This window comes from Hippocampus comes, unplaced genomic scaffold (genome assembly GCF_001891065.2).
Source record: "Hippocampus comes isolate QL1 unplaced genomic scaffold, H_comes_QL1_v1.1 scaffold29, whole genome shotgun sequence".
Lineage (NCBI taxonomy): Eukaryota > Metazoa > Chordata > Actinopteri > Syngnathiformes > Syngnathidae > Hippocampus > Hippocampus comes.
This window is the reverse complement of record NW_017805820.1, coordinates 2,193,653-2,218,062: the sequence shown is the minus strand read 5'-3', so window position 1 is coordinate 2,218,062 and position 24,410 is coordinate 2,193,653. Positions and strand designations below refer to the sequence as shown.

The following is a 24,410-nucleotide window of genomic DNA, read 5'->3' as shown; positions in this document are numbered from 1 at the left end:
GAATATCCATAAGGGAAGTGCAGCAGGAGGTTGGCCTAGCACTCAACCGAGGGGCGTTGTGACACACTTACCGGTTTTTTTTTAAAAATATATCTCTGGAGAAGCACGCGATCGATTTTTAGGCGAGCACCATGGCCACCGGTAAGACTTTCATTCTATATTTGAATGTAATGCGGATTTATTTATTCCATGTGAGTTCAAGATGAAAATAACTTACTAACTGGCTAACTCGCTTGCTCACCGCGAGGCCTAAGGTGGAAACCGTCTACTTCTTGGAGTTGTCGTTTTGAATAGCTGAATGGCATCGGTTTAAATACTTGTTAACTTTTTGGCGTATTAGGTCAACTCGTAAGTTTGGCCTCGTTTGTGATTTTCAACCTTCTTATTCCCATAAAATGGCAAATAGGCCTGGCAATAGCGTTCTTCGCTAACTTGGCCTGAGGCGCCCGATGGTCTGCTTGAACGTCTCTTTGTTTACAACTTAGCCGTTGTCTTCCGTTTAAAGTCAACACACGTGGATGCGAAGATGCATTATTCTGCAAATACGCAACGCTCCCTTTCAGTCCGCATATTCTACGAATCACAATCGTTTTCAATTTGAAGTACGTTGCGATTTGGTCCACTTCTGTATTCCAAACGCCTGCGTCGATCCAAGGTTTAGTCGGAGCCTCATTTGACCGCCATTTTCACCGGAACAGCGTGATGGAAGGCGTGTTGAGTCGCTGCCTAAGTTGTAACTGGATATCCTTTACAATGATGAACGTTCTGCTCTTCTTTCATGTTGTTTAAATAACATTCAAACATCCCGTTCTTCCAGATTCGGGTTTTGGACAGCATGGTGGCTCACAGAGGTAAGTTTACATTGATTCATTTTTTTTCATGTGAAGGTTTCCAATTTTGAAGGATACTAAATTGTACCTCACAATTGTCTTCCAGTTATGGCTCATTCGGCGGACAGCAGAGTGGACAGGTAAAATCTGCATTTAACCATTGACTATTTGGTATTGGACGTATCCCGAATTGTCTATCTGATGTGTCCTTGCTCATACTGGATGTTACAGAGTTATGGTCAAGGCCAAGGAAATGGTGCAGGTTCCTATGGGGGCCAAAGCTATAGTGGTTATGGTGGACAGCAATCTGGAACACAAGGTGTTGTATCATGATTTGTGTGTAAACCTATCGTTGTACAAAGCCAGATAATGCCAGGCATTTTTAAAATATTTCTTTTGACAGAGGGATATGGCCAGTCTCAGGGAGGCTATGGGCAGCAACAGGGCTATGATAATTATGGACAGGAGTCATCTGGGTGAGCCTTTTAATTATACAAAAGTTGAGCAAGGTCTTCTTTGATTGTTTTTCTGTTCAACATGCCTTTGTACATTCGGAGAAATGACAGACTCCTTTTGTTAACTGACAGTGAGAAGCCATATGGACAACAGGCGTCATATGGTAGTCAAGGACAAAGTGGAGATAGCTTTGGCCAACAAGGATCATACGGTGGCCAGGGACAAAGTGGTGGAGGCGGTGGTGGTTATGGAAGATGGAGTGAAGGTAAAGAAGTAACCATTTGTCGGTTGTTATGTTATCAAAGAGCAGTGGATCTTATTTGTCTTTCTCCAAATGTGATAGGGGACAGTGGCGGACAGGGTGGCAGGTATGGCCGTGACCAAGGAGACCGGTCCGAAGGAGGCGGCGGTTACAGAGGCCGGGGTCGTGGTGGCTACGACCGTGGCGGCTATGACCGAGGTGGCTATGACCGTGGCGGTTATGACCGCAGTGGTGGCTATGACCGTGGTGGCTATGACCGTGGTGGAAGAGGAGGACATCCTGGTATGGGGTAAGTTGCGCAGTGCCACTACCCCTAAGGTACTTCAATATTTTGTAACATGGTACACAACTTCATCCATCAAACTTGAAATCAACAGTGTGCACTACATTAGGCCTGTAAACCTGAATTCTGTGACGATCTATTACTATAATCTTCAGTTGTATACAGGGGGTCCTCGGTTTATGACGGAGTTTCTGTTCCTATGTCGACGTAACCGCAGTTTGTACACAAGTTGGAACGTGCCATAATCTATCAATGTTTATGTTCTATTAAAATCTAAATTGCAGGAAGCATTTTTTTTGGGGGGGGGGCACTTTTGTTCCATAAGTAAAAGACAATCAAATGAAAAACAGTAAATACAGTGGTAACTGGTCGTACCTTTATTGCATCGTGACGTATTCTTGCGTCTAACCTCGAATGTCATTTGTATGAAAAACACTTGTAGGCTATAAATGGAAATACTGGAAGTATGGGCGCTACATGTGTAGGACTTCTCGTGCCATTTGTCAACATTTTTGTGCCATCTGTAACCTCGAAGTGTTGCATTTTTGGACAGCTTTATCCGAGGCCCTCTGTATTCAATTCACACGCAAAATTGCTGACTTAATCAAAAATGCATTTAAGAAAATGGTAAAGCAGTCAGGGGTGTTGTCATTATGGGGGTGTATGGTAAAACAATTGTCTCAACACTAAAGCTTCAAGCGGGAGTTTTATCAAGATGGACGAAGCCACACTGCCTAACTTGGAAGACAGGCTGGGGAGCGTGTTTCACATGTTATAGATTTGGGAATCAGTATTAAGCAAATGTTTATGAATATCAGAAGTCAGTAACTTCAGCTGATGGTAAATGGGCATTTGCGATGTGTGCTATATCTGAATAGAACACAAGATGCACACCTAATTCTCTATCTCCTTAGAGAGGCGTGGACTTTTTTTTTCTATTTCTTTTAAAATCTATTTCAGCCAGTCTCGTTTCTGTCAAGGGCCAAGCCATTTTTGACTCTGCACAAGGTTCCTAGTGGATGTCAGCAGTTTCATGGTCTATTTTTGTCAGATGGTTGAAGTGCCCAAACTAGAGGGCACAAGTCCGATCAGCAGTAAACTGTCAGCAATTGGGGAGGTGAGAAATGACTATCATTTGTGACCCAGCATGGCAAAATGACTCGCAATGACCCATATTTCAGAAATGAAAAAACAATTTAAAAGTCAGCATTCCAATGATTAGAAGAGAAATATAATTTTAATTATTATTTTTTTTACTTTGCCTCATTTGTGTGTTGGCAAAACCAGTCACTTTAATACATGACACAAGGATGCAGGTGTAAGATTTGCGCAAATAAATTGCACGGCCAAGAAGGAGCGTTAACGTGCCACAATAACTTAAGCCTTTCAAAGGTCCATCGACTCTAGAGAGGAAGTGTGAGTGAAACACTTTGGTCTGTCCTTGTTCTGAGGATCATGTAGCTTTTGAACAAGGAACTCTTGGCTGAAACGCTGCGGTTAGACCTGGAGCGACGTCGTCAGCTGCTTCGCATTCTACAGGTTTCATTCAACTATTGTATTTTTGACAATGGCCAGCATGTGTGTTCTGTTAACATGGATTTACATTTTATACTACAGGTGTTGACAGTGATTGAACTATAACAAGGACCTCAGTTAAAGGATGTCAAAACCGCACTCAGTGGAAGATTGCGTATCAAGCCCTTCTCACCAATTTGGCCTCTGATGTTAAAACACAAATTTGCCTGACTATGCTATTTCAGCACCATCTTCTAATTTCCTTTTTTTTTTTTTTTAATTTCCTTTGAATGGAAAACAGCAACAAGTATCAAATTGGTTAAACTCTTGTGACCAAGCGACGTGTGATAACTGTCTTCACACTTCTGCTTGAGTCCAAACTACCTGGTCATCTATCTGTCCACTGATAATTGTCAAGGACTAACAACACTCCTCGTGTGAGACATTCCACATAGTCACACACCCTGACAGGAGTGCAAACTGGTGGGATGTAGGGGAGCTTTGAGCTCTCAGTTGGGACAAAGGAAAAGCCATCAATTCTCCAATTTTTCCTCTGCAGAGGTGGTGACCGTGGTGGCTTCAAAAATTTCGGTGGTAAGTGACGAGCATCAGAACTGTGTCGGTGGGGGAGGAAAAAAAAAACTTGAGTTAGCACAAAAGGAAAACTGGGGATAAAACAACTCTGAATGCCATCAATATCATGCCAAGACCGCAAGGGATTCGACTGATTTGGATTTCTCTTTAGTCTTCAGATTCGGTAACAGACATGGGGCCTGAGATGTAAAATAATGGTAATGGTTGCATGAGGACAACGCTTTATTATTAACGTGGCAGGTGTTCCCGGGATGAAGAGGTAAACTTCCTAGAACTTGAAAACTTGGTGGAGGAAAAAAAGAAAGGGGGGAAAAATGGAATGAGGCTGTTTGTCGGTGAAAGGTGACTGTGAGCCTACGGTATGAAAACCCCAAACACATCTGTAAACATGGACTTTTGTTAAATTTCTATTTTGTTATACTCTGCTAGGATGTGATTGATATGAAATGAGACAAGATGTTGAAGATCTCTTGCTCATCTGCTCTTCGTCCTCTTACCTGTTTTGCAGGCTCTCGAGACTATGGCTCACGGGATGACTCTGGTAAGTAGCAGACCATGCTTGATCATATTGACTGTACTCACTAGTAACCAAATATCGAAGTCACTAACAGTATCGGATTAAGTTTTCTTCGAACAAATAGGCACCGTTCGTTTGAAGATGCTTGTGTTGGCTTCTTTGATCACTACTGATGAATTTGTTTTCATTTTCCCCCATAGGTGGGGATCAGGACAACTCTGACAACAACACCATTTTTGTCCAAGGCCTGGGAGAAGAGGCCACAGTTCAGGAAGTGGGCGACTACTTCAAGCAAATTGGCATTATTAAGGTATTGAGTTGGGTGCTTACCCCGGAGAAACCTACGCTCGCTATCTCAAATGTGTTCCACTGCTGTCTGCGCAGTGTTAAAACTTTTGATGCTTGAAACACTTAACAAGAAGTGAGGAGCTGGGTTCCATATGGCGTCTTGAAATTGTGAACTTTGTCACTTTCAGGTGAACAAGAAGACTGGTCAGCCAATGATCAACCTCTACTCTGACAAGGCCACTGGCCGGCCCAAGGGCGAAGCCACGGTGTCTTTTGATGACCCGCCTTCTGCCAAAGCTGCCATTGACTGGTTTGACGGTAATGGCGCTCGCACACAGACCAACATAGGAGAATTGCAAATATTCCCATCATTTGGTGTCTTCTAACTGCTCCTCTTTGTCGTCGCAGGCAAAGAATTCAATGGCAAACCCATCAAAGTGTCATTCGCCACCCGCAGAGCTGAGTTCACACAGCGTGGCGGAGGACGAGGTGGTGGAAGAGGAGGTCGGTGGAAGGAGGGAAAAAAACTATTTCACACATCCCCCCTCCGTGTTAATATGTTCGCTCCCCTTTGCGCTTGCAGGTTTCAGAGGTCGCGGAGGTGGCGGTCCTAACTTTGACATGAAGGGCGGAGACTGGCCTTGCCCCAACAGGTTTGTCTGCAATGGACAACAACTATGCGCATCTGATGCCCATCTCGGATTCACTCAGATCTTCCTGCGTTCTGCGTCGTTTTCAGCTCCTGCGGCAACATGAATTTCGCACGGCGACAAGAGTGTAACAAGTGCGGTGCCCCCAAACCTGGAGATGCAGGAGGATTTGGAGGTGCCCGACCGATTCCCTTCTCCCGCAATCCTCATCTGTTCTTTTGGTTCCTTGCATGTACATGTGGAAAGTTGCAACGCATCACTTGTTTTGCAGATCGTGGAGGCAGAGGTGGTTATGGCGGCGACAGAGGGGGTGGATTCCGCGGCCGCGGAGGATTCCGTGGCGGCGACCGTGGCGGCTATGGTGGTGATCGTGGTGGTGGATATGGAGGGGGATACAAAATGGGAGGAAGGTTGGTATTTTAATTTGATTGTCTTTGACTATCAGAATATCACCTCTGTTAAACACTTTAAAATTAATATTAAACAGCAATCATCATATTAATGTCAATGAGTGGTAATAACAGATCTGTCTAGGTTCAGCTTCCTCTGCCAGCAGAGGGCATCATCCACTTCATTGTTAAGCTTAAGTGGACGACTGAACTGTTTTATATGAAACGTGACACATTTTACTGTATGGTCCGCTGTTTGGAATGTGAACATTGCGTACAAACTTCACGGCATGACAATTGTTAGCTAAAAGAAGATGGGTGTCTGTTTTAAAATAAAGATGCACGGTGTGTTTGGATTAATGATGGTTCACACTTTGTCAACTTTTATGTTTTTTTTGTCTGAATCTGTCTTTCAGAGGTGACCGGAGGGATGACAGAAGAGAGCGGCCATATTAAAAGTGTAGAGCAGATGGGCATCACTACAGCCACAGAGTCCCCCATAGACAGAGATTTGTCAAAGTGGGATAAAACAGACATTTTTGACTTGTCCCCATTTTTCATCAACTGCTGCAAGTCAAGAATATTATTCACTATATGTGAGACAGTTTGTACTATGACAAGGACTCACTGGCTGTGGCATGTGCTCAAATGAATTTGTTTCATTTATTTGTACATCTTTTAATTTTCTGTCCTGGTTGCAGATGTGTGGTAGACTTCATACCATTGTTTTGTATGAACGGAATAAAATGTTTTACTTTGTTTCTCTTCCCCCAACAAATATTAAACTGTGATCTTTCGTTTTGTGTTATGTAGTCTAAATGCTTTAAATTACTGTGAAGAAAATGGAAATCTTGAAAAAGTTAATTGATTGTAAACCTGGAACTCAGAATTTACACAAACCGATCAACTGTTTTGTTAGCGACAACAATATTAAGATACCTGTAGTTTGGGTTGAAGGAAGTGCAACTACTGTACAAGGGTTGATATACGTCGTCTCGGGACGGGGAGGGGTGGGGCCGTCTCCCGCCTAACCCGACGCTTGCTAAAGTCACTGCTCATCGGCAATGGAGACGCTTAGCCAGAAACGCAGTTGTGCGCTTGGTTGTGGCCGGACAACCGCTGTTGTCATGAGAGGTCCGTCTGAAGTCCAGTAATGCTCCGTGTGCCAACGCGGGCCCCGCTCCACGATGAACCGGTACCGGGCTGCAAGCAACGTGAAGCCCGTCTGGGTCCTGGCTGCGACCTGTTTGATCAGCGCCCGCGCTGCCTGCGGCTCTCCGCTGCTCGACCCACAGGTACTTACTCTCTTAACTGTTGATTTACTCTCTTAACTGTTGACCTTAGAACCACTACATTGCCTTTTTGAGGTCTATGGCTGAAGTTGGTCGACTTTCATCGTTTCTGAATGAGTGAGATTTGTGTGATGTTGTTTTGTACGCTGTTTACAATTTTGGAGCTCTCCTGGGTCTTAATTACCTCACCGCCCCCAACACAGGAAATGTATATGCTCCTTTTGCCTTGTTTGTTGATATAGTCAACATGTTTAAGAAGGGGGTTAGGGAAACTTTCTGTTCTCACGGATTTATAATACATTAATTTCCCTCACTGGGGATGTCGGTCTATTTATGTTGTCACTGCTCGCTCCTCTTCCTCCGCTTGAAACTTTGCGCCTTCTGGTAGAAAGCAAAAAAAAAAAACCGTGTCAAGCTATGGTCTACAAGAATATCAGAATTTTATTTGCTGTTAGAGGAATTAAATGGTGGCAGGTGTGCGCTGACTCATTTCACGAGTAAAAATTTAAATGGTTACACTCACGCAATGTTATACAGTACCTGTATATATATTTTTACTTTCCGTTTCAAAAAATACATTTGTTTTAAATACTGTTGAGTTCTACAAGTTACAGGTCACATTAATGGTGACAGTTTTGCAATGATTTATTGTATTTTGGTTTCATTTTCTATCACAAGGACCTGCAATTTCAATAGGGATGTGTAGACTTTGGATTTCGTTTTTCAATCCTCATCTCTGTTGTGGTTTTACACTGCTGCACGTTACTTCTCCCCGTCCATTAAACAATACCCCGTGGCATCATTCTTTGCGTGTAAACAGACAGGAATTTTTATATTGCGCATTCATTTCTGCTTTGCCTCATTTTTTAATTTTCCACCTTAAAACATATCTGTAATCACAGAGCCTGTGCTAGGGTCTGACCAAGCACTATGATTATTACAAATCATCATGTCATACAGTACATTGTGTTTGCATGCTTCCACGCTTAATGATCATGATATCAATTGCAGGCATTTCTGGAAAAATATGGCTACCTTCATGATGACCACTTAATCCACAATGCAGTTGAGATGCAGTCAGCAATCCAGTAAGTTCCCTTTGTCAAAGCCACAAAACCATGACGTAATGTGACAGATTTTATTTGCGGCGGTGAGAGCCAAATGGTACCCTGTGTTCATCAGTGGGTGGAGGCTTGGCTTGGTAAAAGGCCCCCCAAGGTCCCTCACTCACCTCTAAACCACAAACCTCTCCTGAACCCTCCCTGAATCATCCAGAAATTTCAGGAGCCTCAACCTCGCCTTCCAACCTGCATGCTTGCCAGTATAGTAATGGAAAAAGATTGAACATGCCCACAAGTAGGCTTAACTTAGGCCCAGTTAGTCAAACTATGCAATTGATGTTTGGCTGCAGGGCGTGTTCATTTGCACCATGCCACTGCGTGTCCCTGGATTTAACATTTTCATATCAGTCTCTCAGTTTATTAAATTTAAATCCCTGCACGGCCATTTTGTTGTCTGTGTGTAAAGCTTGACAGTTGGACTCCATGTAAAATCATTAAGCAGCATTGTGACCTAAATATCTTTTTATTTTCTCCCAAAGAACAACTTTGTCTGAAATATATGTTTTATATGCTATCTGTTTCCCAACCTTTGCATATTTTACATCAGAAAAATGCTATGGAACACTAAACAAAAAGGGCGTTAAAAATAGATTTTAAAATGCTCACCACCAGAACTAAAACCTAGTTCAAGAAAAAATGACAACTGGAATCCCCTGTAAGTAGTGTCTACCGTGTGGTATTGTGAATGACGGTTTCAAATAACTCTAGTTTTGATTAATGCGTTATTGAATTATAGGGCACGTTTTATTTTTTAAATAAACACCTACTATAACCGGCAATGTTGTGGCAGAGCCCAACTGAGGACAGGAGTTGAAAATTACCACTAATTATGAACTACCTGTATATGTATCACATCAATTGCAAGCTTGTTAAGTACTGGGATGTTTGACTGCATTGTCCCTCCTTTAATAAAGAACAAAATAAAAACACATCTCTACCGAGACTCCCATTTACCCATTTGGACAATTTAGAATGAATGTTCCACGCGTGTTCTTTGAAGAAAAGGGAAAACATGCCAAGTCCACACAGTAAGGCAGGAGCTGAGATTCCAACCCAGATTCGCAGAGCTATATCATGCTAACCACTATTCCCAATGTATCGTGTTCAAAATGGCATCTCAAAAATGTGTGTGAGGAATGCGCCGTTAATCCAAACATTTGCCTTCTTTTTAGGAAATTCCAGCGGTTGTCTCGCCTACCTATGACAGGTGAATTAGACAGCGCCACCCTGAGGCAGATGGCCGAGCCGCGCTGCGGCGTGTCGGACAAGGGCAGCCAGCAGGTGTGGGCCCAGAGGGTAAACATCATCTTCACTGCCAGGAGTTCTGCAGGAGGACCGTCTTGGCGCCGCAGGAAGCGCTCTGCCATAAAAGGTTGCGTGTTTGTTTGTTTCAAATGTGCATCATAGATGCGGGCCTTCTTTGTCTTGGTTCAGCCGGCCGGCTGTAATGGGTGCGTGCATGCTGTGCGCCGGTGTCTCACTTTGTATTTAACAGGGAGGGTCCACCTTTTGGTAAACTAAAATCACTTAAACGAGCTGAGGGTTGTAATAAAAGATGGTCCGGTGTCTCGCGTTGCATTTGTCGGATGCCAGATTCTCTGGCATTTATTGTCGCAGATCTTCAAGTATTGTCTTTTGAGGGGTAAAAATCATGCAGATTATGGCACAAAAAAGAAAGAAAGAAAAAAAAACAAAGATCGCACCTTACAATAGTTTTCACAGTATTCCAGGGGTTGTCTGCCTGTTACAGCACTTTGATTTTGCTTCTTAGTGCTTTTTTGTAGATTTTAGACAGGCCTTTAGGGTACTATCCTAATGTTCGGCTTCAAACACAGCTGTAAAAGTATTTATGGCTGGAAAACTCAGTGCAATTTAACGTGGCTAAACACCGCCATGTTGAACGGCAGTTAGGAACGGCCCCGAAATGCTCAATTTCTTGCAGACGCTTTGAAATAATGAAGTCCTGCGTCGCTAGTTTAGAGCACTTTAAATGACATTTGTGATGATTGCACTCCTCAATATTCAGACGCATACATTGCTTATGTGGATTTTCTCCCAGGTACTTTCTCATGAGAATGCCTTGGAATGACTTTCCTTCTCCCCCAGGGTGGGAGTGTGGTTGCCCTCCAGACCAGCGGTTTCCCTTTGCTTGCCCCACGCAGCCTTGTGATGGGTCACGTCACGCATTCCTCACTGTCACATGAAAAGTTGGTTGACGTTTGGGGAATGCACCGACGGCTGACGTGTGCCGCCTGCCGCGTCATGTTGGTACCTGACATGTTCCGTCTGGCAAACGCGCCCGCAACTCGCTGAACGCTGCGCTCAAACGAGGAGAAGCGGCGTATTTATTTTGCTAAATGTATTTGATAAATCAATACAGAACGGCGATAATGCGCAATCAGCCTCGAAGCTCGCCATTGAAAACCGCCGTGGTACTCCTGCACTATGGCCTCAGTCCAATTATGTTGGTCTGTAGCCACAGTTTCTGTCATTTTCTGGGATGTACATGGGCGGTTGGCACATAACCTTTATTAGTATATATTGAAAACACCGCTTTGTATCCCACATTATTAACATTCAATCCCACTTTTTTTTTCTTCAGATAAATACCAATATGAGTGCTCAACTCGCTTTTGCAATGCATTTACTGCTCCCACCGCTTCTGAGCATGTATCAAAACAAACCTTGACATGTGTGTTGTGACGGACGTTCCCACTAATATTTACAGAGCTGACATTCCACCACCCACATTCTTGATAAGTGCTACCAAAGTGGTGGCTGTATGCATGCGTGCAACTACCGTATATTTTTCACAGGTGCCATGTCGTAACACCGTTTAACCTCTGCCCTGCTTTTGTATCACAAAGCGAATTTCACACCATTTGAGTAGATTGGAGATAAATTTCATTCAACAGATGCAACCTTTTGTAAATTAGTCCATCCAGCCATTCGTTCAGTTTGTCCCGTTTAAAGTTGATTTTTGTGCCCACTGTGGGCAACAATGAGCCTTTGTCAACACTTTATGTACGATTTGAAATAATAATAAAAAAAAAAAAGAATGACAATTTTTAGTCACAAAGTACACAACTCCAGTGCTTGAGCCGAAGTACAGATCCTCATGGTCAAATGTTACCCAAATTCAAAATAAAAGTCGCTTAGTCAAATTCGGATGAACTTTAAAGGAAAGAAGTATTTGCTTTTAAAAATACTTACAGATTGAAAGTACTTTTTGCCGCAAAACAATGTGTCCTGTAACACTGCATTCAAGGAATCTGACTGCGTAATACTTTGGAATTAATTCCTTTGAACTGAAAATCATTGAATGAGAAGCACATTGTACACCGGACAAAAAAAAAACCCAAAACAGAACCTCTGTACATTTTTATAGAGCCTAAAGCCGAAGATGGCAAGCCCATTTTGAGGTTAACAGCCTTTAAAAGCAAATTTTCTCAGCATGGCGTTTCCCCCTGAGTCCTCTTTCTTTTAAATAACTTAAGTTCACACGTGTCAACCGTTGTCTTCAGCACTCGTAACCCCGTCAGCTTCTTTACAAACAATAACTCCTGTTATCTGCTCATCGCAGTCACTTCCTAATGCCTGAGATAACCACAGCGACGCTACACTGGGCATCATTGCAATTGCTTCCATCAGGGAAGTGGAGGAATGTTGTACGTATCGAACTTCCTGGCCTCTCAGCTGTCCACAGGGACCTTCTCACTATGGAGCAGTGAGAGAGAAGGCCCCTGGACTGAAATCATACATCATGTACTCCCCCCCTCCCCCCTTCCTACTTTTGCTTTAACTTGGTAAGTTTTTTTCTTGTTCTTTAATACAGTTTGTTCCATATGTTGTCATTAAGATGACAATCTTTTGATTGTCTTTTACATGCATGTGTGATAGGAAACTGTGATGAAAAAAAAAAGATGGACACATGCACGGCCGCTCCTCACTGAGTCGTCGCATCACGCTGGCCACCCCACTGAAAATTTTCTGGCTATGCCTTCGGTGTTTCCCCCACATTTGGATGGGCTCCAGCTAAGCTGCTACTATTGAGAAAATGCACAGTAGACATTGGGCAGGTGACACAAACTAAAGTCGCACAGGATGCTGTTCTTTTCGCGTGCGCTCATTTCACTCGAGCGCAAACCTGCATGAAAAAAAAAAATCAATGAGAATTTTTAAAAAAGTGTGGAGTGAGTATGAACGTGTTTTGGTTATGGCGTACTTTCAGCCTGTCATTACTTGAATGAGGTCATTCTAATATTAGCCTCCACGAAGATAAAGCAGGACTGTGTTTATCCTCACTCTTGGTTACGTCATGCGGTTCTCTCACTTGACAACTGCCAGAACCACATTCAGTGGACACATCAACCTTGGAAAAAACATTTCAAGACTTAAGTATCTGAATATTGAATGTTCCAAAGGTATCTAAAGCTCGTTTCCTGTCATGCAGCCGCTGTGTCTGTGTGCTGTGGATGTGTACTACATGCCTAACTGCCTTTGTGTGTTTGCTCCGGTTGCAGATCGACGCGTTGTGTATTCCTGTGTATACACCGCAGGGTAACTTGTGTCAATTAAACAGCAGCTGAATGCGTACTGCATTTCCTCCACTTCTGCATATCCATAAACAAGTGTTTGGGTATGTTTATGACCACACGCGCTTGCGCTAGGCGTGAGCCGTAAAAACCCCACAGGCAAGTTGACCTGTACTCATCCTGGTTGTTAGTTTGAGACGTTTAGTTAGCTTTTACGGGTAATGTATCATTTGAACTTACAAGGCGTGGCTCTGCTCGAAAACAACAGTCAATAGATGGAATTACAAGATGAAAGCACAGTCTAGCCTGCTGCAAATGAAAACAAGAGAGCAATCTTTAGCGAGGCTGTCGTCAAGTTCCTCTTTATCAAGTCCAAGTCAGAGTCCACAAAGTCAGAGTCAAAGTCCAGATGAGATCAAGAGTAAACCTATGGAAGCAGATTGTTGCCACACCAGGAACAAACAAACAAACAAAAAAACCCCCACAAAACCGTATCATGTAAAAACATGACACCTATGTAAAAACGTAATAATTCTCCTGTAAAAACATGATCTTTACAATGTAAAATATGCAATACTTATCATGTGAAAATGATCATGTAAAAACGTGAAAAGTACAAAATTATTGTTAGATGATAGGATTGAAGTCGATTGACTTGTGCATTGATGTGATGTGTATTCAGTTGAAAATATGTCATTTTATCCAGTTTTTGTGCTTAGTAGGTCAACACTTGCATGGCTCATTTCATGTGTGTGTGTGTGTTTGTAGCTGACAAGTGGTACAAGAGTCACCTGGCCTACCAGATAGTGAACTGGCCCAGCCACCTGTCTCTGGGCTCAGTGCGACTGGCAGTGAGCGCCGCTTTCCAGGTGTGGAGCAATGTGTCAGGCCTGGCGTTCCAGGAGGCCCCCCAAGGCCCCGCAGACATCCGTCTGGCCTTTTACGAGGGTGACCACAATGACGGGGCTGGCAACGCCTTTGACGGACCAGGTTTGGGACAAAGTGAATTTCCTCGTGATAATTGCCAAGGGTCGATATTAGAATGTCTGCAGTGGAGGGAATTTCCTGTCTTCAGAATTTTCATTTTGTGCAATATAGCCCGTTGTAATTATGTTCAGAGCAAACGTTATTTCAAGGCACTTAACATTAACATCTGGTGCAGGTATCGGATCCCAACTCCTCACATATTAAATAAATGAATAAATAAATAACAAAAACAGACGCAGCCCGGTGGCCTAGTGGTTAGCGCGCCGACCTCACAGTGCAGAGGTTGACTCTGGCCTTCCTGTGGCAAGTTAGCATGTTCTCCCTGGGCCTGCGTGGGTTTTCTCCGGGTACTCCTTTTTCCTCCCACATTCCAAAAACATGCATGACAGGCTGATTGAACACTCTAAATTGTTCCGAGGTGTCAGTGTGAGCACGGATGGTTGTGCGTCTGTGTGTGCCCTGCGATTGGCCTGCAACCGGTTCAGAGTGTCCCCCGCATACTGCCCAAAGACGGCTGGGATTGGCTCCAGCACCACCTGCGACCCTTGTGAGGATAAAGCCGATCAGACAATCAATGGATGGAACAAAAACAGACCCCTGCATGACCAAACTCTAGTCCCAGCCAGCCTGCAACGGCACATGAGAAATTATTATTCGTTATTCATTCTCACTGAGTGAGGCAATAAAATAATACAAAAGCTTTTGTTTTCTTTAACGCTCTAATATATAAATTTAAGACAGAAGACACAGCATGTCCTCATAAACTGTAATTTGTCCTTAGAAAGATAACAAGTAGGTGACCTACTTCTCAAATTATTTTGACTGCAGTTTGAATTTTCCAAAGAAAATCCTCCAATTTAAACGCGTCTACTTTAATTTGCTCTGATCTCATTACACATTCTCTTTATGTGCGTTGAGAGGTGACGTGAGAGGGCGAAAAATGTGACTTGTATCGTTTCTGTGCCTTTCAGGCGGAACCTTGGCTCACGCCTTCCTCCCCCGCCGAGGGGAGGCCCATTTTGACAAGGCGGAAAGGTGGACCCTAAACGGACATAAGGGCCATAATCTCTTTATGGTGATGGCCCACGAGATCGGACACACTCTGGGTTTGGAGCACTCGCCCGTGCGTCACGCGCTCATGTCGCCGTACTACAGGAAGCTGGGCCGCAGTCTGGTCATGAGCTGGGATGACATCTTGGCCGTGCAGCAGCTGTACGGTGAGATGATGTTTCACGCTTTGGGTCCCGCCGTGGCTCGGTCAGTGTATGCTTAGGTTACAACAACAAACGAATCGCACGTCTTCCCCCTTTGGTCCTCTGAAAAATTTCGCATGCAGACAACGGTGTTGTCGCCATCACAGAAAAATATGTCGTTCGTCGAGCACCGATTTTTGCCTAAAATGTAAAAAATTGCTTTCAAAAATAAAACGTGTCGATCTCCTGATGTCTACTTCCAAAAAATGCTCGTGAGCATGCCACCCGACATTTTGTGCACAACACAGTCATCAACATGTTCACTCCTATTTCATTCACAGACAACGCACAAAACCACTTCCTGGTGAGGTGCAATTATTTTCTTCCCACTGTCATGTTGTTTAAAACAAGCCGAGACATCTCACATCTTTTCTTCAAGTGCCTAAACAGTTCACCTGGGCGTGTGTGTGTGTGTGTGGTTAAGTCTGTGCCCAGGTGCAATCCAGCTGACGACAAAAAGCATCGAGTTGATTCTCACTTTCTAGTTGTAGCGTGTGCACGGCATCCCGCGTGCACACCGCAGCTGCTTCCATGTGAATGTAAACTGACAAGGACGAGAAGCACAGCTGTGGACATGTTACAGCTGCTTCCAGCTATGTTTGTGTGCATGCGCGACGAGTAATGAGGCACACATAAGAGGCAATGAGAATCTACGACAGCCTGTGTGTTTGTGTGTGTGATCGCCCTAACCCCAAACGCCCAAAACGCAAATGCCTTAACCCCAATCGCCCAAACCCCAAACGCCCAAACCCCAATTGCCCAAACGCCATTAACCCCAGTCCCCCAAAATCCAATCGCCCAAACCCCCCAAACTCAGTCACCCAAACCCCCTATCCCAATCGCCCAAACCCCAAAGGCCCTAACCCCAATTCCCCAAACCCAATCACCCAAACCCCCTACCCCAATCGCCCTAACCCCAATCGTCCAAACCCCAAACGCCCTAACACCAAGTGTGTGTGTGTGTGTGTGTGTGTGTGTGTGTGTGTGTGTGTGTGTGTGTGTGTGTGTGTGTGTGTGTGTGTGTGTTGCTGACTTCCCGGTTGCACAGGGTAAAAGAACAGACGATTGTTTTGTTTGGACTTTTTATTTATGCTCTGGTGAACAACATCAGTAGAATATCACAACCGGTCCTGTAAATCGGCATACACAATTTGGAGGTGTGGTGGGGACGATCAGTCAGTAGACCAATCGCTCAGCCAGCGACGAGTCTGCCTTACCTCTCTACCTGTGAGAGGACAATCCAGCCTGTGAGCAGGGGTGGGGGGCCCTTTTCCTGCTTTTGATGCATTTTTTGTCCTTCTTTCACGCCATGGTTCAGGTAAACCGCCCGGCGATCGGCTCGTGCGACTGCCGGGTGAGGTGCTGCACGCCGCCCTGCAGGAGTGGGAGTTCATGGACGTCCACATGTCCGACAAGAGCAGCGGTCTACCTCTCTACTGCCACTCCGGCGTGTTTGATGCCATCACCGCGGGTGAGTCATGACTCGGAATGAGACATTTATCTGTTTCAAGCGTGGTTTTAATGGGGCAACTCACAAGGTCAAGTGTCTTATTATGGTCTCATTTTAATTCTAAACAGTATGGATAATCGATAATATCATCGAAAGATTTCTAGAATCTAGAGAAATCTCTGCATGAAAGGCCAAACACTTCCACCAGGCTGCGCTGCAATAAAAATTGGCCTCAACCTCTTAAAAGATGGAGGGCTCGGGACGGGAACACTTCAGAAAACCATTGTCAGTTAACATAATTCATCTCAACATCTACAAATGTAAGTTAAAACTCATATCAAGCAAAAGTCGTACGTCAGCAACACTCAGAAATAATTTCCATCTAGGATGGACTGACGCAAAGTGGAAAAGTGTGCTGTGGTCTTAGGAGTCGACATTTGAAAATTAGTTTTGTCAAATCCTGGCTGCTGTTGTGTCCTCCAGGCCAGCGAGTAAAAGGACCAGCCACATTGGTATGAGTGCAAAGTTCAAAAACCAGCATCCGTGATGGTATGGGGGTGTGTTAGTCCCCATGACATGGCGAACTTCCCAAATGTTTATTGAGGAGAGGTGTGCTCAACGTGCCCATGGCTCACCATCAAATTCAAAATGAGTCAGTATTTGCCCCCAAAAACAAAACAAACCCCCCCAAAAAAACGAGTTTATCAGTCGAAACATCTTGTCTTTGAAAATGATTTGCACGTAATTGCATTCCGTTCCTATTTTTAGACAACACCCCTACTTGCAATCTCATTGCGCCCTCTATCGGGACACTATTTAAGTGACATCATTTTGAATCACCCAGCATACTGAAACACACGTGACACACTTTTTTTTTTTTTTTTTGCCCGCGTCCATGATTAAAACCACTCTTATACACACTACTAAAGCACTGTCACACACTTATTTTTCTATCCAGGGTCACTGGAGGCAGCCGCCTTTGCCACTTTCTTTCCTAAGTGTTTTTGTTGTCTTGAATCCAGACCCGAACGGGACAGTGCTGGTGTTCCGAGGCAGCGTGTACTGGAGTGTGTCACCTGAGGGGCGCGTGAGTGGCGCGTCGCCTCTCCGTCAGCATTGGGCCGACCTCCCGTTGGCCATCGAGGCGGCCGCGTTTTCGCCTCTAGACGCAAAGTGGTACTTCTTTAAAGGTATTCGTTTTTTTTTTTTTTTTTGTTTGATTAATCATACAGTTGAGATGGTATTGTGGCTGTTATGCACGCTTGGATGGAGTGCTTGTTATTTTTCCTTCAGGGAAGCATATCTGGCGCTACACAGGCCAAGTACTTGACGCAGGCTTCCCCCGGCAGAGCACTGATATAGGCCTACCTCGCCACCCGGACTGCGCCTTCTTCTACGCCCCTTTGGGTCACATGGTACTACTTAAGGGCTCCCGCTACTTTGTTTTCAACCTGCAAACCTTTCGCCGAGAGCCCTACTATCCCCGCAAGCTGAAAGACTGGACCGGTGTACCGCAGGGCACCAACGGGGCGCTGAGTCGTCCGGATGGGCGCCTCTACCTTTTCAGGCAGCGCCACTTCTGGAGGTTTGACCCAGTAAAAGTGCGAGTCACCAGGGTGGGGCAGTGGGTCAAGGAGCTGAACTGGACTGGTTGTGGTGTAGCTCCTCAAGGCAATGACATTCTTTAATCAGCGCAAGAGAGCGCTAGTTATCCAGTGCTTCTTTATCTTATTTTCTGGGAGGTTGCAAAGCTGCAAAGTAATTTTTGCATGAGCACAAAAAGGCATGCTCACCTACCACCACACTTATTGTGCATTTGATTGTATATTTACGTGTGGCACCATAGCAACAGCACTCCGTTGTAAACCTGGGATCCCCTGTGGATGAAAAGACTTCGGGGAACAACAAGCTGGATTTACATTTCTCCAACACAACATTTGAAGTAATGGTCTAAGATAAGTTGAATTACCATATTGGCCCGAATATAAGACGGCCCTTTTGTTCAAAAGACTTTTTGAACACCAAATAAATTTTTATACAGAAAATAATTACAGAACATCTGAAACAAACGATTACAACAATATATTTGAGAGAAAAAGCATGTTATTTAGCCTCATTCAAACTTAATATCTGAACATTTAAATATGTAAACTAAAGTGCAATCACATTCGTAAATGAATGGCTTCTGGTTTTTGAAATGTAAATTACATCATAACTTCTCCTCAGCTGCCGGTTAACCTGGCCGATCTTCGACCCACTTTTCTCCAGATTGTCGCTGCGTTTCTCCATTTTCTGTTATCTCTTCTGTTATTTTCTTCTCTTTTCTTTCTTACCACGATTTTTTATTTTTCTTCTTCGTGCTACCGCTATTTTTATTTTTATTCTTCGTGACAGGGGTTCGCTTTGGCCTAGGGAGTCAAGTTCAGCATTCGCTTCAATTGTATCTGGCGCCATCTAGCGTCGTGAATGGGTATAATGTCTAGACCCCGAATATAAGACGACCCCCACTTTTTCAGTCTTATTTCAATGAAAAAAAACACTGTTTTATATTCAGGCCAATACGGTACAGTACTGCATAAAGATGTGCAATTGTAGCCATGTTTGAACAATAGTGTGGACTGCACAAGAACACGTTGCAACAACGATATCACACAGTTATTCGAAAGCCTTTAATTGGAGGAACATGTATAATATTAGCCTTTTTGATGCAGAGTTGGAAACGACTTAGCAAACGTTAAGTGCGAACAGTACTAAAATAATGAATAAGGCCCAAGATGCAGCACTTTGAAAACACTGTGATTAATGTACGGGCACAAGACAGCAAACAATGTTTGACATCATTAGTCATAAAACTCAAGTTGTGCTATTAACTTGTGATACCAAATAAAAAGTGGATTTATCCACCACTTCCAACAGCTCATTTTGAAATACAATTTATTACACACCACAAAAGTTTGGTCATCGGGTGTAATATTTGTCCACAACAATGTACGGTACACATTTCTCCCAAATATACAAACAGAATTTGTTCGGTGTTAAAAATAAATCCTACTGGAAAGGATTTGCTACGTTGAATCAATTCCAATAACGCAGCTTCTGTGCTGATGTTTTTTTAAATTTTACGAGCAAATAAAATATTTCCTATTCACAAAATAACACATTAGTTGCGTGTCGATATACAAAGCCATTGGAACTAGAGAACTATTCATCCACCTATCTTCTATGGCGTTCTAATGGCCCACGATATTTGAGTAACAGCGTTTACCCTCATCGGGGTCGCGGCCTGCGGCTGAGCAGGACCATATCTCAGCCGACTTTAAGCAAGTCAAGGTTGACACCCTGGACCGGTCGCCCATCAATCGCATGGCACATTCACACAATAACATTGAAATAAAACTACACAATGTCCACTGCTCTCTGTACCCTTGGGACAAATATTTACACTTATGTTTCTGATGTGGCATTTACGAGTCTGAGTCAGAGCAACAAGTCACGGAATATGTCAAAAGTGGCACTTTACCCCCAGCTGGACTTTCGTGTGGCTTTCTCCGGCGGCTTCAGATGAAGAACTCGTCGGCTTGTTCCTCGGCATTAGCGAGTGATGACGGCATCTTGACAAAAAGCTCCACGGCGGCGCCGCTCGTCTCATTGTAAGAGGAATCCGTTGTGCGGCGCGCTCTGAAATTGCTGACGTCGTCGGCGCAATCCGAGGGACGCCACTTCCTGGAGGGGCTCCGCGCTTTGGCCGAGGGGTTCCGCGGCTGACACAAACTCAAAAGCTCCACGGAAGAGGAGCGAGTGATGCCGGCGGGCACGGGGATCCCCGTGTCCACGTTGGTTTCCCCCTCCTGCTCGTTCTCCTCCGGCAGTAGGCGGGACAGCGAACGGGTGAGCGGGGGACGCAGGGGGGAGTCGGAGGAAGGCGGCGGGGCTGGGCTGCTGCGTTGGGAAGAGTAGCAAGAGCTGCTTGGGGGAGTGCTGCAGAGGCTACCTGATCCTTGGCTCCCCGGTGGCTTCTCCGGAGCGCTCTCACCGGCGACTCTCAGGCCTGCGGACCGGTTTTGCCAGGATGGCGGAGCCTGGAGGTTGCTAGGCGATACGTTTTGGGTGTGTCCTCCGCATTTCAGCTGCATGGCCCGGGGAGGCACGGTGGAGGTGAGGGGGAAAGCGCAGGTCAAAGGTGGCTTGGCTTGTGTCTGGGTTTTCACCTGCAGCGCAGATGGAATAGAGGGATTACGAGTTTGGGGCTTTTCAAACAGGATAAGCGAGCAAAACAACAGAATTAACAAACACGCATCCAGCACATGACATCTTTGACAGCTTTAAGATCATCCCATTGACAAACACACACACACACACACACACACACGCTTAACAGTTTTATCTTTAAAACTTACAATAAATTCAATAAAACTATTTTGAAGGAGGGTGTTGCTATGTTAATGTTAAAATGAAACACTGATGTTTTCATGCAATTTATTGTTGAATATCGTCGCCTTCTTAAAATAAGGGCCATATAATTTTCTGGCAGAAAACACGTAAAGCAGCATGAAATGCTGGTTATATTTAATAATAATCTCACTTCAGAGGTACAATTTAATGATCTGTTTTACTAAAGGATGGAGCTGATTTTAACAACAGGTGGAGAGCCTGAAGAGACGTTTAAGTTTTTTTTTTTTTCTCAAAATATGACTGAAGCCATCGTAAAATAAATAGGATATTGTATTATGTATTCACAATATTAGGTACTTACGCACCCTCCAATCTGCTCCAAATCAAGACCCACATTAAAAAATTCTACATTTACAAAATAACCACAAGCGCTACATTCACATAACAATTTCACCTTGAAGAACTCCAACCGCAAGTAACTCAACAAGGTTGCTCCACACACAAGTGGAAAGTGTTTTACTAAAGCCTTCAAAAAAAAAAAACCTACCAGATATCCTGTAATTCACTATTCTAACGCACAAAATGTGAACATGTTTCGAATAAAACTACCAAAAAACATGGATTATTTTTTTTTTGTCTGAGTGTACTTTGATAACCGAGTTGTGAGGCGCTCGTGACTCGCGGGTGACCAACCTGGAAGAGAACCTTGTTTCCATCCAGGTCTTCGGTCTGCCAGCGAGACGTGCTGATGGGCGTACACGGGTTGGGCAGCAGGGGGACCAACTGGCCGATTTCATCCACGCTGAACTGCAGCACGGCGGAGTTACACGGCTCCACGCAGACCCCCGCTGACACCTGCTTGATTGCGAGCTGCAGGCAGAGGCCCGGCTCTGTGCGGAGCACGAAACAAAACAAAGCCATGAAACAAAATATCCAAGCGGCTGTCGTTAAATAGTGTGAAGAATGCGGCGTCTTGCCCGTGTGGAGGGTGAACCAGCAGAAGCCCGTCTTCTGCTCCTCGGCCTGCTGCTGCAGCACCGTTTCATAGAAGCGCACGGCGTCCTCGTAGTTGTCGTAGGCGCTGTACAGCGTCACGCGGAGGATCTCCCCGCCGCAGTGCACCGGTCGGACGCCCCACACGGGCATCCCCGCGCCCAGGCTGTAAAAATCCCGACTGGGCAGGAGGTAGGGCCGCAACAGGGCGTTGACGGCCGAGCTGCCGGAGGAAGTGTGGAGCCCGGCCGATTTGCTGCTGCAGCTCTCCGTGTGGTGGTACTGCCACGGCGGCCGCTGGAAAAAGTCCAGAACTTTCAGGATTCGCTCTTCTCCATAAGCCTCGTGGAGAAAGAAAGTGATGGCAAGGGAAGGGGAGCCTGGAGAAAAAAAAAAAAAAACATTCACAGTATAATACCTGCAATGAAAAGTTCATGAAAACAAGCAAGCGAGAGGTTTGGTTTTAAGACTCCTGACACAGGAGCTCAGGAAGGACCCTACCAGTCTCTGGACAGAGCCGAGCGTAGCCGCCGTGGGGAGAAGCCCTCTCAGACACGTGAAAAACGTGGAGGCTCGGGCAGATCCAGCGGATTAGACGGTCCAGGCTGTGCTGCAGCAGCAGAGAGTCTCCGGGGTTGGCCAGGAGGTGCAAGTTGAGAACTAAGAGGCGCTGCTGGTGCTGCTCGCGGGCGCGCCGGCTCATCAGCTCAGCTAATGAAGAAAAGTTCCAAATGTGACAACGATGCAGAGTAGTTTGTCTCCCATGTGGAACATGTTAGGTAAGGCACAGGAAACGTAAGCGCTCAGGTACTAGCTACACAAGCTAGTCCGTAAACAAACACAACAGCTCAGCATTTGGCCACAAACGAGCTGGTCGCAACGTGCTTTGGCGGTCGTGTACACCAAAATAATTTGAATATCAGTGAGTCCGTAAACAAACACAACAGCTCAGCATTTGGCCGCAAACGAGCTGGTCGCAACGTGCTTTGGCGGTACACCCAAATAAGTTGAATATCAGTACAGGTCGAAAGACAACTAGTACTGAGCAAACACTACTTCGACTGGTATTTCAAAAGCTTTTCACATAAACGCTCTTGGTGTGTTTATTGGTCAGTCATTCAAAGTGTTGCAGTTGCTCTTTCTGCTTTGTTTATGTCTGAAAAAGAAGACATAATCTTGATAGTGCACTTTCCAAAAATAAAACTATTTGTATAATAACTAAAACCTCGTGGCTGGAACATTATATTCCTTGCGTTGAAAAAAACGTTGACAGCTCTTATGTCGAATGTCATTCGTTGTACAACTGTACCTAATAATGGGGATATTCGCTTGAGCCTGTCTATCACACTCAATGAGCCATTTCAGTGGTGTTGTTCAGGGTGAGGAATTAAGCACACTTACCGGCAAATGTTGACATCCTACTGGAGTCCGATCTTAGACAGAACATAAGAACATGATTTCAAGTTTTGAAAACAACGTACTGAATCCATCTCGTGGGGGTGGTCCCGGACACCTGCCGCTTCAGTCAGGTCGTCATGACAACGCATTGTTAGCTATCAGGAACTCGTACGGTTCAACGAGAACGCATTAAAATGCAAACAAAGCCGACAGAAAATGCATGCATATCATTTAAAAACGGAGCCAGTAATAAAGGAAAATTGAAAATGTTGGAAGCAAATGGCAGACGGTTCCAGAAAGTTACTTTCCATTTTGCCTCAAGTCAAAAGGCGAAGAGGGCTAACTGGCGTTAGCCTGAAGCTACCTTCAAGCGAACCACGAGCAACACTTAGACTCATTTGGCAATTCCAGCTTCAGAGTCATCTTGCGCTCTCTTGAACAGCATCGCTCGTGCCAACATGGCCCAGATCACTCTTCACGTGCAGACCAAGTTTCGGCGGCGACGGCTGACAGACTGCGGGGCAAGAGGCGAGCATCCTGGATGACTTCTCCGACCGAGCGAACGCCGTTATGTTGCTCCCAAAAAGTGGGAACAGACGCGGAGGCGATGACGTCGCCGGTCAACCAGACCGGTTGGGCTCAACTGACACACTGTAATGTTCTTAACTCGGCGAGCCCGCAAAAAATAAACACGGCAAGACTCGTCGATGTTGGGTTTAGTTGATCCTGGGCGAAAGGAGGAGACTCGAAGTGTTGTTAAAGCCGTCGCTAATGCGGCGAACAGATGGCGTGCGCCGAGACAAAAGAGCCCAGACGGCCTCTACAGATCGAAAAGTGCATGAAAGCCTTCAACTTAAAGCCATTGTTTGTTCAGAGCTCGCTAAGAGCATTATAGCCCACTTTTAGCTCGCTCTTCGGGGGATGCCACCGTTTCGGAAGGCTTGCGTTCGTTACCACGTTCGGAGAACAATCGGGTACGAGTGATGTGTCGGTCGCGAACGAGCTGGTACAAAGAGCCGGCTCTCTGAAGTGAACGATGAGAGCCGGCACCCTCCCACGAGAGCCGGCTCTGTCATTTTCCTTCTCTCTCTCTCTCTCTCTCTCTCTCTCTCTCTCTCTCTCTCTCTCTCTCTCTCTCTCTCTCTCTCTCTCTCTCTCTCTCTCTCTCTCTCTCTCTCTCTCTCTCTCTCTCTCTCTCTCTCTCT

At 45.0% G+C, this 24,410-nt stretch overlaps 3 protein-coding genes across 4 annotated transcripts; 2 read left to right on the top strand and 1 right to left on the bottom strand.

Annotated features, from left to right (window-relative positions):
* Nucleotides 1–6,596, top strand: taf15 (TAF15 RNA polymerase II, TATA box binding protein (TBP)-associated factor). Of its 2 annotated transcripts, XM_019885965.1 has the most exons (16): nt 1–141; nt 818–851; nt 937–970; nt 1,062–1,149; nt 1,234–1,306; nt 1,418–1,551; nt 1,630–1,837; nt 3,906–3,940; nt 4,449–4,481; nt 4,658–4,767; nt 4,934–5,063; nt 5,154–5,249; nt 5,329–5,398; nt 5,485–5,570; nt 5,667–5,805; nt 6,201–6,596. In XM_019885965.1, exons 1-16 carry the CDS (start codon nt 132–134, stop codon nt 6,238–6,240), a joined length of 1,320 nt encoding a protein of 439 aa, XP_019741524.1. In that variant the 5' UTR covers nt 1–131; the 3' UTR covers nt 6,241–6,596. The 2 variants fall into 2 exon arrangements, with proteins under 2 accessions (XP_019741524.1, XP_019741525.1); XM_019885966.1 differs by lacking the exon at nt 3,906–3,940 and having other exon boundaries at nt 5,154–5,250; nt 5,327–5,398.
* A 197-nt stretch (nt 6,597–6,793) lies between these two features.
* mmp28 (matrix metallopeptidase 28) lies at nt 6,794–18,324 on the top strand. The gene is made up of 8 exons (XM_019885963.1): nt 6,794–7,079; nt 8,088–8,164; nt 9,370–9,569; nt 13,501–13,722; nt 14,691–14,936; nt 16,291–16,443; nt 17,445–17,612; nt 17,716–18,324. The coding sequence occupies exons 1-8, from the start codon at nt 6,972–6,974 to the stop codon at nt 18,108–18,110; spliced, it is 1,569 nt and encodes a 522-aa protein (XP_019741522.1). The 5' UTR covers nt 6,794–6,971; the 3' UTR covers nt 18,111–18,324.
* A 752-nt stretch (nt 18,325–19,076) lies between these two features.
* Nucleotides 19,077–24,184, bottom strand: fam124b (family with sequence similarity 124B). Its single transcript, XM_019885964.1, has 6 exons — nt 23,600–24,184; nt 23,209–23,240; nt 22,309–22,518; nt 21,792–22,187; nt 21,508–21,704; nt 19,077–20,630 (listed from the first exon to the last, which is right to left on the bottom strand). Exons 1-6 carry the CDS (start codon nt 23,626–23,628, stop codon nt 19,980–19,982), a joined length of 1,515 nt encoding a protein of 504 aa, XP_019741523.1. The 5' UTR covers nt 23,629–24,184; the 3' UTR covers nt 19,077–19,979.
* Nucleotides 24,185–24,410: the final 226 nt, after the last annotated feature.